At 39.2% G+C, this 15082-nt stretch overlaps 1 protein-coding gene across 9 annotated transcripts in view; it reads right to left on the minus strand.

The window, feature by feature from the left end:
- TCP11L1 (t-complex 11 like 1) overlaps positions 1-15082 on the minus strand; it is a 36796-nt gene that overhangs the window by 21310 nt on the left and 404 nt on the right. For 5 of the 9 annotated variants that reach the window (XR_011489921.1, XM_020899030.2, XM_070473201.1 and 2 more), the window contains exons 2-4: positions 12248-12434; positions 1598-1730; positions 316-436 (exon numbers count right to left, since the gene is read on the minus strand). Coding sequence is in view for 8 of the 9 variants with exons in the window: in XM_020899030.2 (XP_020754689.1) it covers positions 316-436; positions 1598-1730; positions 12248-12410 (417 nt within the window). In the remaining variant the exon portion in view is untranslated. Of the gene's footprint in view, positions 1-315; positions 437-1597; positions 1731-12247; positions 12435-13344; positions 13416-14983; positions 15076-15082 lie in introns of those variants that run through there. The other 4 variants (XM_020899029.2, XM_020899031.2, XM_070473204.1 and 1 more) reach the window with 4 other exon arrangements.

Here is a 15082-nt window from a genome sequence, read left to right on the forward strand (position 1 = left end):
GAAGGTGTTCATATCTGTTAAGATTTTTATAAATCATCATATTTTATAAAATAACTTTTTTTTTTTAAGTAATTCTGTTTTTTAAAATCTGAACCTTTTTTCATTTATAAGAGTAATGCCCTTAGGTTATTATGGCTTGTTTGAAAGTTTTTAAAGGGCAGTAAGCCACAAATACACTAAATCCACATTTCAGCAAGCAATTTAAAATCTTCATCCTTCAATTTCTTTAAAGCCTTCTAGTACACTAACACAGGGAGGTGGGATTAAAAACTCCTAACACACCAGGAAAGCATCACGACTTGCTCTTCGCCTCACCTCTTTGATCTCACCAACAAGCTTGATGGCCCGGTCATACGTCGGGGGGACTTCACTTAGCTGGACACTCAAGCAATCCCAAAAAGCTTTATGGACAATATCCTTTACTCTCTTCTCCAAGCTGGAGGCAGATGGAAAAAAAGCAAATATCATTGTCTCAAATCGCTCTCAAAAGCACAAATTCTATAGGTTTAGAGTGAGAAATTTTTTAAATTACTTGGTTGAAGGAAAGAGTTCCCAGACATACTTAAACCAATCACATACCTTATTTTTAGTTAGTGATTTATTTCAATAAGTACCTTTCTTAATAAGTGTTCTTTCAATGGAAAGGATAACTTTCATCTAATTTGATAGGAGGTATCAGTCCAATTAACAGCCTGAACCAGTGCCATATGATAAAAATAATACTGGAAAGCTCAGATCTGATCATTTAAGTTTCCTGATATCAGAAAATTTCTTTAGATGTTTAAGACTTTAAACTCGAAGTTTTTTTGCTAAAATTATCCTATTCTCATGTGACACATAGGACAACTGTTAATTAGGTACCAGATTATAACCACTTATATTTAACATTTCAGGAAAACCAGTCTTTATGTCATGAGAGCAAAACAAGCAATTCTTCACTAGGAACATGAAAAGGTGCTATCCTTGCAGAACATACAAGAAACATTTGTAAAGTCCTATTTAGAAGCCTCACGTGGGAGACACTATAGCTTGCTGACTCAGCAGTCACTGCTCTGTCAACAGAAACCCAAGTTTTTCATGGTACTTTCACAATTATAATGGGAAATGCTTTTTTTCCTTCTTGTGACAATCCATTTTTAACAGTGTATCTTACAACTAATAGAATTTCAGATTCAATATAATATGGGCCAGCTGCTAGGTAGGGATAGAGAATAAAGCATAAAGCATAGTCCTTATCTCTGAGGAGTTTACAATCTGGTAATGAAAGACAGTAAACCAACAACTACAGTACAATGTGACAGTTACAAAGAAGAAATGAAGGAAACAGTACTATGAACACACAAAAGGAGGCAGCTAAATTCTATGGACTGGGGAGACACTAACATGGAAGACTTCCAGACCTTTCACTTACATCGTCAAGGATCAGTGGTCCTGACATACACTTTCAAACTCTGGTAATTCCAAGGATAAGGAATATTTTTTAGCAACATACAAAAGGAAAAATATTTTAGAATATATACATCAAGTGAAGAAAATATTTCCAGAACTGGAAAATGGCAGTGTTCTACTAAACAAGATAACTCAGTAACCACCTTACCTGTCTTCTGGTAATTCAACTGGTTTAATCTGAAAGTCTCCATTTATAACAATCTCATGGGCTAGGGCCATGTTAGTGACTCCTTTCGCTGTCTCTAGAAGTTCTTCTACTGTCACGAATCGAGGAGGACTAGCTGTAACAAAAGTCTGGTGTAAGAGGTTTGCTCCTCTAGATTAGGATTTTCTCCTAAATTTTTTAAATTAATTTTAGAAGGCAGTGGTTCTCCTACAAGCTAACAGCTAATAATTTCAGTTATGCCTCTACTTATGAAAATATTCTGGCAATTTCAAACAAGAGAATTGTACCTATTTCATATTCACTTTTTTCTTTTAACCTAGAATCCTAAAAGCAGAGATCATTTACAATACTCAAAACATTTTTTTTTTCTTGGTAAAACTGGTCAATGGCAAATGATTACAATAAATGAAAACTTAGAAAAAACTTTTTAAAGTTACTGATTATCACTTTCCCAACAAGCTGAGGGTTTATTTTCTAATCCCTATGCCTCCTGTCCATCCTAAATGGAAAAAAAGACACCAGATTTAAGATCGCCTCTTTTGTTCCCATTAGCAGTTCACCATTTTGCTCCATCATCAACACTGTGCCATGAATGAAGTGAAGTGAAATCACTCAGTTGTGTCCGACTCTTTGCAACAACATGGACTATAGCCCACCAGACTCCTCCATCCATGGAGTTTTCCAGGCAAAAGTACTGGAGTGGGTTGCCGTTTCCTTCTCCAGGGGATCTTCCTGACCCAGGGATCGAACCCGGGTCTTCCACATTGCAGGCAGACGCTTTACCGTCTGAGCTACCAGGGAAGCCCCTGGTGCCATGAATGAATCTCCCCAGATAAAAACAGCAGCGAGTACTTTAGGGTGCCAGGTGCTATTTAAACAACGCTAAAACTACTACTAGGATATTAGGGCAATATAAGAATTCAGAGATCGACAGATGAACAAATCAGAGGCTGTGTGACACAAGAATTTCTGGAATGCAGGCCCAACGAATCAAAAACCTCAGTTATGTTTGATTTCTCCCTTTCCACCACTGTTAGCCAGGTCCAGTGAGTTTTATTTCTGTATCACCTGTGGCAATACCCTCATAATGGGTTTCCGTTCTTCTCTTTCTTTTGATAAAGTTTGAGACTTATCTTCTAGACCAAAAAAAAAAAAAACAAACTCCTCATAAACCTTCCCAGGTGTTCTGAGCCAAGGAACATAGGGTAATTCCTACACTTAAAAAGCCAATGATTAATACATGCATGTTTTTGGTCTATCAATTATACCTTAATAAAGCTGTTAAAAAAAAAAAAAAGCCCATGACAGAGTGTCTTTAATTTAGAATCAGGGGGAGGGCTTATGCTGGCCCCCCTCCATGTTTCTGATTTAGCCTGTCTGGGGCGGGGCTTGAGAACTGCATTTCTTGTAAGATTCCACCTGATACTGATGGTTTCAGGAACCATACTCTGAAAAGCACTGGCCTGGAGGATGGTTATATTAATTTTACACAGTGGTGATAAGATCTGGGCTTAAAATGGCACTGGTTTACACATGGTTTAACAGCTGTAAAGATCTTGCTAGGTCACTGAAAAGTTATTTTCTCCCTTCTTTCCCTTTTTTTATTTGCTCACCAGAAAAAGGAATCAAATCTAAGAGCTGGTCATATCCTGTCTGGTAAAAATCCTTTTTTAGTCATGTAAAGGGAAGTTGAAAAACTTCACAAAATTCTTTTCAGCATTTTCAGAGAATATTAATAAAAATAATAAGTAAAGCTGACTTTGTGGATATTAGTAAAATGCAATAAATATCCAAAATCCAGGTGCAACAGATCTTTTCAATTCTCAGTATTACTTAGCTGTCAATTTCTACCAAATTGATCTACTGATAAAATGAAATTCCAATCAAAATCCCAGCAAGGTTTTTGTTGAAATTGCCAAATGGGCTCTTAAACTTGGATGGAAATGCACAGGACCTAGACAGGTCAAAACTATTTTGGAAAAGAAGAAATTTGGAGGACTTATACTAACTGATTTAAAGAAAAGCAACAATAATTAAGACAGCGTGTGGGAATTCCCTGGTGGTCCAGTGGTTGGGACTCCGTATTTCCATTGCAAGGAAACAGGTTCCATCCCTGGTCAGGGAACTAAAATGCCACATGCCACATGACGTTAAAGAAAAAAAAACAAAAAAGACTGTGTGTGTCTGGCATGACAAAAGATATTCAGATGAACTGAACAGAGCAGAAGATCCCCAACTAGACTGGGACACACACATACACATGTATGAAAAGTGAAAGCATTATTGCCTCAGTTGTGTCTGGCTCTTTTGCCACCCATGGACTATAGCCAGCCAAGCTCCTCTGTCCATGGGGTTTTCCAGGCAAGAATACTGGAGTGGGTAGCCATTCCCTTCTCCAGGGGATCTTCTGGACCCAGGGATCGAACCCAGGTCTCCTGCAGTGCAGGCAGATTCTTCACCATCTGAGCCACCAGGGAAGTACATGTGTATATTTGTGGCCAAAAAGGGAAGATTAGTTTTTTCATCAAATAGTGCTAAAACAATCAGAAATCTATTTGTAAAGAAATGACCCTTGACCTTTACCTCAAATGATAAATAAAAACTAACTCAGTAAATCCATGGCTGATTCATGTCAATGTATGGCAAAAACCACTACAATATTGTAAAGTAATTAGCCTCCAACTAATAAAATAAATGAAAAAAAAACCCTCAAAACGAGCTGCAAAGCTAAATATAAAAACTTAAACTATACAACTTCTAGGAGAAAACACAGGCCAAAATCTTTGTGATCTTGGATTAGGCAAAACAGGATACAAAAAGCTCAAAATACAAAAGAAAAAAAATTATAAATTAAACTTAAAAGTTAAAACTTAAAAAAAAAAAAGGAAAAAAAAAGTTAAAACTTCTGCTCTGTGAAAGACTATACTAAGAAAATGAAAAGGCATGCCACAGATGGAAGAAAATACTTATAAAACAAGTATTGGATAAAGGACTTGTATCCAGCATATATAAAGAACTTTTAGAACTAAATAATAGAAGATAACCAGTACCAAATGGCAGAAGATTTGAACATTTCTATGAAGCAGATAAACAAATGGCCAGTCAGAGCATGAATGGTCAACATCATTACGATCATCATTAATCATAAGGGAAATGAAAATCAAAACCAGACAGATACCACTATACACACCTACTAGATGAACCAAAATTAAAGAGACTAATCCTACCAAGTGTTGGCGCAGATGTGGAGTAACTGGAACACTCATACATAAGTGGCAGGGATGCCAAATGGTACAGTCACTTTGGGAAAGAGCCTCTTGGTTTCTCATAAAGTAAAACATACACTTACCATCTGATCTAGCAGCCTTGCTCGTAAGTGTTAACCCAAGAAAATGGAGAACATACGGCCATTTAAAGATCTGTACTCAAAAGCTCATAACCATCAAAATGTCCATAAACCTCAAAATGGATAAACAATTGTAGCATGACCTCACCATGGAATACTACTCAGCAATAGAAAAGGAACAACTACTGACACATGCAACAACATAGACGAGTCTAAAAAGTATTGTCCTAAGGGAAAGAGTCAGATACAAAAAGCCATGCACAGAAGAGTCCATTTATATGAAACTATAAAAATGGCAACATTACAGTGACAGGAAGCAGATTAGGCTGCTAAGAGCTGGGACTGGGGGAGTGGGGAAGATTCACTGCAAAGGGACACAGGAGAATATTGGGAAGTGATAGAAATACTGTAGCAGCTCATGATTGTGGTTGTAGTGACAAAACTGTATATGTATTGTCAAAACTCATCACTTAGAATTGGTGAATTTTATTATATATAAATTACACCTCAATAAAGTTAATTTAAAATTGTAAGGCACTCAGTCGGGATATGCTCGCACGTGCGCGCACGCTCTCTCTCTCTCTCTCTCTAAATATATATATATATATATATATACAATAATACATATACACATATACTGTTAGTAAATTTCTTCAGGGTAGTGTTTTCTGTTGCTACTTATCAGAAGATGGAGGTTTCACTGTGACACACCCAGTATCAGAACTCCACTGAGTTCTTTTACTTTTACAAAGAAATTCATAGACCAGGACTTCCAAGTTTTGTTTAAACCTTGGTTTTGCAAAAATATTCAAATGTCTGACCATCTTAAATTTATGAAAATCAGAGAAACACACCAAGTTCTCTCATAAATTTACTATAATTTTTTTCAACAATTTTAGGCATTTGGGTAATTGATAAATTGGGTAATTGATAAATAAGACAGTTAATACACTACCTGGTCATGAAATGCAGTGGACAGAGCAAGTCAGGAAGAAATATAGCTCTCTCTAGACTGTGCAGAGTAACCCTTGAACAAGTCATTTAAATGTTTCAGGCTCACTGTTTCTTAATATGGAAAAGAAGATAAGACTGAAGGATGTTCTAGGAACGCCTGAGACTTTCCAGTCACAGGCAAGTGTGTCTTCACTGTTTTGGGCCTATGTGGGACAAAACAGCTTGTATCAAGTGCTGAGACTGTGAGACAACCAGGAAGAAGAACGTTTTCAGGACCTGTCCAAGTTAAAGGCTACTTAAAAGTCAGACTTATTAATGGAGGGTGTTTGATCAACAAAGATGCAATTCTAAGACATGACCAGGGTATATCAGAGATCCACATGTATAGGAATTATTCACTGCATGCTAATCATAGGGTTGTGGGTGAGTCTGTTGGGTTTTTTGTTTTTATTTTTGTTTTGAGAGTTCTCAAATGTACCAATTTCATAAACGAGAGCTTATAAAGACGCAGTCTGTTGAACCACCAGCTTCACCTCAATTTGTGAAAAGGACCTGAGTTGTAACAAGAGCCATAAAGAATGGAAGGTTACATGTACTTCACCCTACAATTTATTTTACTATGTGACGTAACACTAAAGCTCTCACTAAACTGTTACAGCGTTTGTACACTGATGCCCTGCTAGAGAAGCTAAGAACCACATGATGTTAATCATGCCCTTTCGGAGGTTGGTGAACAGATTCCAAAAATAAAATGAAGGTCTAATTCACATGGTCATACTCTCTACCTTCCTTTACTAAAGGTGTTCTAGGAGCTGAGAAGTCTATACACTGCAGAGATGCCTCCAGTCACACACATGTAAATGGATGTTTACTGAAGGCAGGGGCAAATGTCACCCAAACAGCTACTGTAGAGTGAATGCAGTGAAGCAAAAGTAAAGCCTATCCATCAAATACATTACACTGTGCTTGTGACAGTATCTTCCTCACTAGACTGCAAGCTCCAGGAGGGCCGAGAATGCGTGTGCCCATTTGCTGCTGGATTCCTCTACACAGGGTGCACTCAACCAACACTGACTGATTAACTGAATAGAGACACCACAGGCTTCCCTGGCAGCTCAGCTGGTAAAGAAGCCACCTGCAATGCCGGAGACCCCAGTTCGATTCCTGGGTTGGGAAGTTCCCCTGGAGAAGGGGTGGGCTCCCCACTCCAGGATTCTTGGGCTTCTCTGGTGGCTCAGCTGGTAAAGAATCTCTGCCTGCACCGCGGGCCACCTGGGTTCCATCCGTGGGTTGGGAAAATCCCCCACACGGGGCATGGCAATCCACTCCAGTATTCTTGCCTGGAGAATCCCCATGGACACAGGAGGCTGGCGGGCTACAGTCCATGCAGTCACAAAAGAATCGGACACAGCTGAGCGACTGGGCACAGCACAGAGACACCACAATTCAGTCTGGTCCTGCGCTTTAGAAATGCACAACTCTGTCATCCATTTATCTCATAAATCTCACCAGCGTCTGATTTAATAAACTAAAGTGCTAAATGGGAAATATTAACTGGAATAACATCTGATTTTTTTTCATCTGAATATGGCATGTTTTACTGATCAACTAGGTGATTACACTTTGGAGCAGAAGGTGCTTTGTGAGCAGAGAATTAAAGAAGAAAAAAAAACCTATAAAAAACCAAAAATAAAATAAAATAATAACACAAATGAATCTGTATACAAAACAGACTCAGTGACATAGAAAAACAAACTTACGGTTACCAAAAGGGAAACTGGGGATGGGATAAATTAGGAGTATGGAATTAACTCCTAATTAGGATAAATTAGGAGTATGGCTCAGATTAGTAAAGAATCTACCTGCAATGTGGGAGACTTGGGTTCAGTCCCTGCATCGGGAAGATCCCCTCGAGAAGGGAATGGCAACCCACTGCAGTATTCTTGTCTGGAGAATCCCACGGACAGAGGAGCCTGGCGGGCCACAGTCCATGGGGTTGCAAAGAGTCGGACACGACTGAAGCAATTAACATACAACACATATGGAATTAACAGACACAAACTACTATACAAGTAACAAGGATTCCTATTTAGCACAGGGAATTATATTTAATACCTTGTAATAACTATCAAGGAAAATAACCTGAAATTATATATATATATATATATATATATATATTTATATAACTGAATCACTTGCTGGACACCTGAAACTAACATAATATTGTACTAATAAATCAACTATACTTCAATCTTTAAAAAATCACCATTAGAATAAAAGGGTAATAATGGTACAGGAAAGATCCACTGGTAAAGGCTAAAATTAGTGAGCTGAAGTTGAAGCAGAAACAGGATATTTGCAAAGTCGCACAGTACTGCAGGGCTTCCCCAGTGGCCCAGCGGTAAAGACTCTGCCTGCCAATGCAGGAGATGCAGGTTCAATTCCTAGGTCAGGAAGATCTCTTAGAGAAGGAAATGGCAACCCACTCTAGGGCTTCCCTGGTGGGTCAGATGGTAAAGAATCTGCCTACAAAGTAGGAGATCTGGGTTCAGTCCGTGGGTCAGGAAAATCCCCTGGAGAAGGGAATGGCAACCCACTCCAGTATTCTTGCCTGGGAAATGTCATGAACAGAGGAACCTGGCAGTCTATAGTCCAAGGGGTCACAAAAGAGTCATAACTCAATGACTTAACAGCAACAATAACAACAAAAGTACTGTAAGTAGATAGGGTAGGTGGTCCCCAGAGAAAAAGAACCAGGCATGATTTTCTTGCTCTAAGAAGCCAGTGATTTAAGCCTGGCCACAATGCTTGCCCTTGAACAAATCTCAGTAATTCTGTAAGATAAACATTATGATCTGATATCCGACATCTTGGAGTTCTGTAGGAACTAAGGCCCCCCACCCCACTAAGGAGGAGGGTAACTACCTGTTGAGATGGAAGTCTGGTCAGAACTGAGGGAATGTCACCATGTTGACCTTTTCTGATCCTCCCGACTTCAATCATCAAGAGCTTCAGCTCTGGCAACCTTTATCCCAATTCCAGGCAGAAGTCTCTGGTCAAGCCCCTTCATGAACATGAGGTACCCTTGGCTTAAAACTTCCCCAGTTTTGCTGTTGAGGGAGACATTGCTTTGGAAAAGACCCCTGGTATTCTCCTTACTTGCTGCAAGTAATAAATCCTTTTTCCCACACACACACAAAATAAAGTATTTTGAAGTAGAGAAACTTATGGGAAACATTAAGTTACAGCTGACTGATCCTTACTCTAAGGATCTCTATGTTTAAAGAATTAATTATTTTAGAATCAAATAACCACCTTGGATCAGCGCCAACCAATTCTGACAAGACCAGCCATCTTCTCTTTTTTATATTCTGTATCAGCTATTAAACATTATGTACCCAAATTCCATCATGTGCAGGGTAAGCGGGTGAAGGTTTTCTCCCCACACCACCAAGCAATTCTCAGACAAGTGTGCTGCAATTCTGACGCTACCTACCTGGAGCAGCATCCGGCTCCACAGGTTAAGGACACAGTCCTACAGGACTCTCCCCCGAGCCCCGCTTCAGAGGACAGTCCCAAGTCCAGGGTGTGTCACCTGTGCTTCTGACAGACTGGCTGTGGATGGGAAGTTCCAACAACCTCTCACCCCCTTTTATTTGATTAATTTGCTGGAACAGGTCACAGAACTCAAAGAAACATTTTACTTACTAGATTACTGGTTTATTATAAAAGGATGTAACTCAGAAACAGCCAAATAGAAGAGAAGCAAAGGGCAAGGTAGGAGGAAGCAGGGTGCCACTCCCCCAGTACCTCCATGTCCTCACTAACCCAGAAGCTCTCTGAACCCCATCCTTCTGGGTTTTTCTCTCGGCTTCATTACATAGGCAAACTTGATTAAATAAATGGCCACTGGCAACTGTACAACCTCCAGCTCCTCCCTCCTCCCCAGAGGTGGGAGGGAGGGCTGGGTAGGATTGAAAGCTCCAACCCTCTAATCTCAAGATTGAGTCCCCTTAGGTTAGGCTGTGCCTCAATAGTGGAACAAAAGACATCTTTCTAGCCCTCGTCACTCAAGAAATTCCAGTAGTTTAGAAGTTCTGAGCCAGAAACTGGATGAGAACCAAACATATATTTCCCACTATAAATCACAGCATCACAGTTACCAACAGTATTTCTATCATTCAAACATTATTCTGTATTTTACTTTGCAAGCCTAAAGGCTATCTTTTTGCTTTTAATTTGTAGAACTCCAGATGTGATGCAAGGAAAGACTGAAGTCAGGAGGAGAAGAGAGCGACAGAGGACGAGAAGGTTGGATGGCATCACTGACTCAATGGACATGAATTTGAGTAAGCTACACGCGATGAAGGACAGGGAAGCCTGGCGTGCTGCAGTCCACGGGGTCACAAAGAGTTGGTCATGATTGAGCCATTGAACAACAAACATATGATTTTAGAGTTACTTTAAACTCATTAGCTATACATTTACACAGTTTGGGAGAGATGTCTGCAGATAACTAATTTCATATTTTATAAATTCTTTTGTATGCTCTCTGCAAGCAGTGATGCCTCCTGACCTGGCCCCAGACTCCGGGGTCGCAGTTTTACCACTGGAGCCCATAGCCCTATTCCTACCTATTATTACAAGGAGAAAAGGGCAAGAAAGCCAGAAACAATATAGTCAGTCATTGATTTTAAACCTCATTTTGATATGGAACTGTGAGAATTTAAGGAAAGCTTTTCTGACCTTCCTAGAAAAATATATATATACAGACATGTTGATACACCTTTTTGACTGTTCCTGGATTCCCCAACACTTGATCATAGGTCTCAGGATAAGCTGCCTTAAGGACATAACTACATATAATGTCAACTAATATAGTCTAATGCTGGCTTGACATTAATTTGGAATCATGCCATCAGACTGACAGGATGCCAAAGGCAAGGCCATTAATCAAAGAACTGAACATTCTAATCCAAAGGTACTTCTTTACCAGAAACTATAAGTGATAAAAGTACCATACTGGCCATCAACATCCATATTACAGCCATCTCCTGGGTATCTTAAAACGCAACAGATGAGGGAATTTCACTGCAAAGGGTGTCCGGTCCCTGATTGGGGAACTAAGATCCCACAAGTCACATGACATGGCCAAAAAAATTTTTTGTAATAAATAAATAAATGCAATATGTTAGTAGCAGTAATACTAACAACTAGTGTTTATTGAGCATTTATTATATGCAGACACTGTTGTAAGAACTTTATATGAATTCATTTAGTCTTTACAATGACCCTAAGAGATAAGCATATTTTCCTCCTTTTAAAAATGAGAAAACAGATGAAGCCTTCTAACTATACACATTGGAGACAAGGCATAATACAACCACATTAGACTGTTATTAACAGCATGTTTTCTTCCCTGAATACAATGTGACCTAGTAGTATATTTATCAAAATCTATTCAATGATAAACTACAATAAAATGGGGTCCACCAATGTCTGCTTTAAGAATACCCTGTTGGCTAATAAATTACCTGGCAGGGGCTTTTATCATTTTAACAGAAACACACCTTAAACTCCCAAATGCTTGTACTTTTTTCAAACATGAAGGATTACAGATCATTTGTACTTTAAAGAGATAATATCAACACTGACATTCTTAGACCATGACAATCCCTCTTAAAACTTTCATTTTTGTACTCACTTCAAAAACCCTGAGTATTCCTAATAAAAGACATGAGTTGGAGCATCTGCTGGGAATACTTGCGGAAATTGCCATCCTCTCATTGGCGAGGCCTGCTTCCTGCCAGGGATCTGAAGTACCTTCACCACACACAGTTAATACACTGAATCCCCTCGGCCTTGTGGGAACGATGCCCCCAGGCAGTGAAGTTAGGGTGTGGTGAACTCACAGTCAAAAACTTTTTTTTTTTAACCTGCACAAGCACAGACCTGGCTAGAACTTTTCAAACACTCTTAATTAAAGCTGCAATTTTCACTCCACCCTCCTATTTCTCAGAGCATTTCAGACAAACTGGAATGTCACTGAGGCTGGAGGAAAACAGCAATATTCCGAACATTATTCTAAAATGTGAGTTGCTCATGCAATTGAAAATCCGTAAGTGACTGGGCTGTTAGTTGTGAAACGGTTGCTATACTTAAATGCTAATTATTGGCAATTCTATCATACTATTAGAACCTAGCTCAGGGCCACATGTACAAGGAAGGATAATAAAAATATCATCTAAAAACAATGAAGAAAAAATAAATAAAAAATAAAAAAAATAAAAACAATGAAGATACTGCTTCTATCCAAAGTCAAATGTGCTTACAGTGAGGTCTTTGCACTCTTTGGGTGCTTGGAGAGCCCGACTTTATTGTTTCCTGTAAAGCTTCATCAGAACCTTCCACAGCATCTTCAAGGCCTCGCTCAGAATCACTTGACTTTGATTTTCCTGCTTCATTTATATTGGACTTGTCAAGGTTTTCAGACATTCTCAATTAAGTTCATGCACTTTCCTAGAGGGAAAAAAAAAATGAACCAAAATGTTCTTGCTCTGACACTAACTGGCAGTGTGACTCTAAGCAAATGATTTAATCTCTTTGGGTTTCAGATTTCTCACCTGTAAAATAAATGGGCTTGCTAAGGTCTTATCCTTATCCCAATATAATATTCTACTTCCATGATTAAACAGATCACCTGTAAAATGACACTTGTAACTACCAAATTCATGGACCTACACTCCACAGAGTAACAAGTTCGAATATTTTGTCCCAATCTGAGTACCATGTCACGAGAACATGGCCTTAACACTATAAACTGCTTGCTTGTATTTTAATCAAACAGTAATTTAATTCTTAAATTCCTTCATTCCTGAGAGCTGAAAGGAAGACTCTGGAAATAATGCTTCTTCATCAGCGTTCAAAGTAAATATACACTGGACTGAGAAGCTGGTTCCCTGATTCTATTACAGATAAGACACCCGGGGATGACAAATGGAAGGCAGAATCTCATGAAGCATTTAAGAAAAATGTGTGGGGCAAATATTTTTATTAATCCCTTGCCAGTCAGCAGAAAAATATGGTGAGTAATGTAGGAAGTTGCAAACCACCATAATGTATGTGGTTGGGTGGGGTGTTAACCGTCTTAGGTGCTGATTTGTAGAGGACTAACACTTAACACGTTGGTTTGGGCTAGTTAATAAAGGCCTAGAACATTAACCTCTTATTTACTATAAATGTTTTTTATCAAGTTTTTCCCCCTAATTTTTTAATTGAGTTCTTTATTCCTAATGGGCTTCCTAGTAAAGGAAAAGAAAGACACAATGTTTTCTGCATTTATAATACTGAAAATAATTAGCATTTGTACTAGTAGCACTTGAATATCACAAAATATTCTCATAAGCACTAATTAGAGTTTATTACACACCTGGAAGGTAATCCAAGGATCAAAAGAAATGTTGACCATTTTCAGGAGGTTTGGCAGACTCCTTTCTGCACATTAGAAGAATCATTTGATATAATTATCTGAACATCAGATAAGCCCATTAAACAGAATGAAGTTACTGGAACTGACATTTTCAGGCCTGTATTATTAATAGGTTGCTTTAATGTCATTCCTTTTGAACCTTCCAGCATCCCACTCCAGACACCCATCTCCTCTGTCCTAAATCCTGTCTGGCTCTGGAAATGCTCTAAGAACCAAAAGGTAACATTACCAGCATCTCCTATGAGAAAGGACAAACAAAAACACTTCTAACTGTATCTTCTTCACACGTTGGGAACGAGCTGAGGATGAAGTAACTCGTTCTGTGCAATAAAGAGAAAAAGCAGGATTTCCAGGTCTTTAATATTCAGTTTAGTAAACTAACACATCCATGTAAGATTTGGTTCAAGACCTATCCCTTCCCAGGTCATTTGCCCAACCTCACCAGTGTTTGTTCCTTTCTCTGAACGCCTGTAGGGATGGATGTTAGACATCTGGCATTCATCATTGCCTTAAAGCCAACTCAAAATATGCTAATTTAAATAGGAATAGAACGATGAAAAGGCATGGTCAAGAGGAGGAGAGAGACATTCTTACAAGGAAATACAGTTAAACTTAAGCCTTAATGGCATTATGAAATCATTAAGCAGGAGAAACTAATTCTTCCCGAAAGGAGGTTGGGATAACCTTCCCAGAAAAGGTGATATTTGAGCCTGTCTTTTTAAAAAGAGTAGGATTTCACTCAATTAAAAAACATTTGGAGGGTATTCCCTAGCGGTCCAGTGGTTAAGGACTAGGCACTTTCACTGCAAGGGGCCTTTGTTGGGGAACTAAAAAGCCATGCGGGTGCAGCCAAAAAATAAATACATAAATCAAACATAAAACATCTGGAGGAAGAGCGAAGGTGAAAAGGGGGGCGTTTCACTTAAAGGGCACAAGCAAAGGCAAATGAAAATACGCAGAACAAGCAGCAGGTGACAAAGGAGCGATGAGTTGGGGTTAGATCTTAAAATTGCTAGTTCTCCTTAATAAAAAAAAAAAAAAGAAGAAGAAGAAAGAAAAACAAAACTCTTCACCTACATTTTTAACTTCTTACAGGCCAGACCAACCACATCCCCCACATATGCTCCACACATATAGTATATCCCCCCAAAGAGATACCCACTAAGCATTTACTGATAGCTGTGTCATCTACTTGGGCTTCCCTGGTAGCTCAGATGGTAAAGCGTCTGTCTCCAATGCTACTTAAAGTCAGTTTATGCGGGAGGGCTGGGCGTTAGTCTCAGACATACCTGGGTTCCAATTCTGGCTCTTTACTAGCTGTGTTAACTTCCACTGTCTAACTAGCTGTGTAAAACGCAGCTACCTACCTCCTGGGTTTGGGGGAAGTGTCAACGACAGGGCGTACATAACGACAGCTGGTGCACAACCGGCTTCCAAAAATGGTAACTATAATTACAGGGCTATACAGGATGCAACGAGGAACCATTTAACTGCGTGCAGTGTGCTCATTCATTCAACAATCCCCAACTCCTGCCATGCCTAAAAAGGGAACCGAGGGTAGGAGGATCCTTGCACTTGCCGTGAACACTATCTGAGCCTCACGCCGAGCCCAAACTGCTCTCAAGTCTCCCCAGGAGAAAGGGTCTTTCAGCAACAGCAAGGAGCTCTGTCCAACGCC

The sequence above is a fragment of the Odocoileus virginianus genome, chromosome 10, assembly GCF_023699985.2.
Source record: "Odocoileus virginianus isolate 20LAN1187 ecotype Illinois chromosome 10, Ovbor_1.2, whole genome shotgun sequence".
Lineage (NCBI taxonomy): Eukaryota > Metazoa > Chordata > Mammalia > Artiodactyla > Cervidae > Odocoileus > Odocoileus virginianus.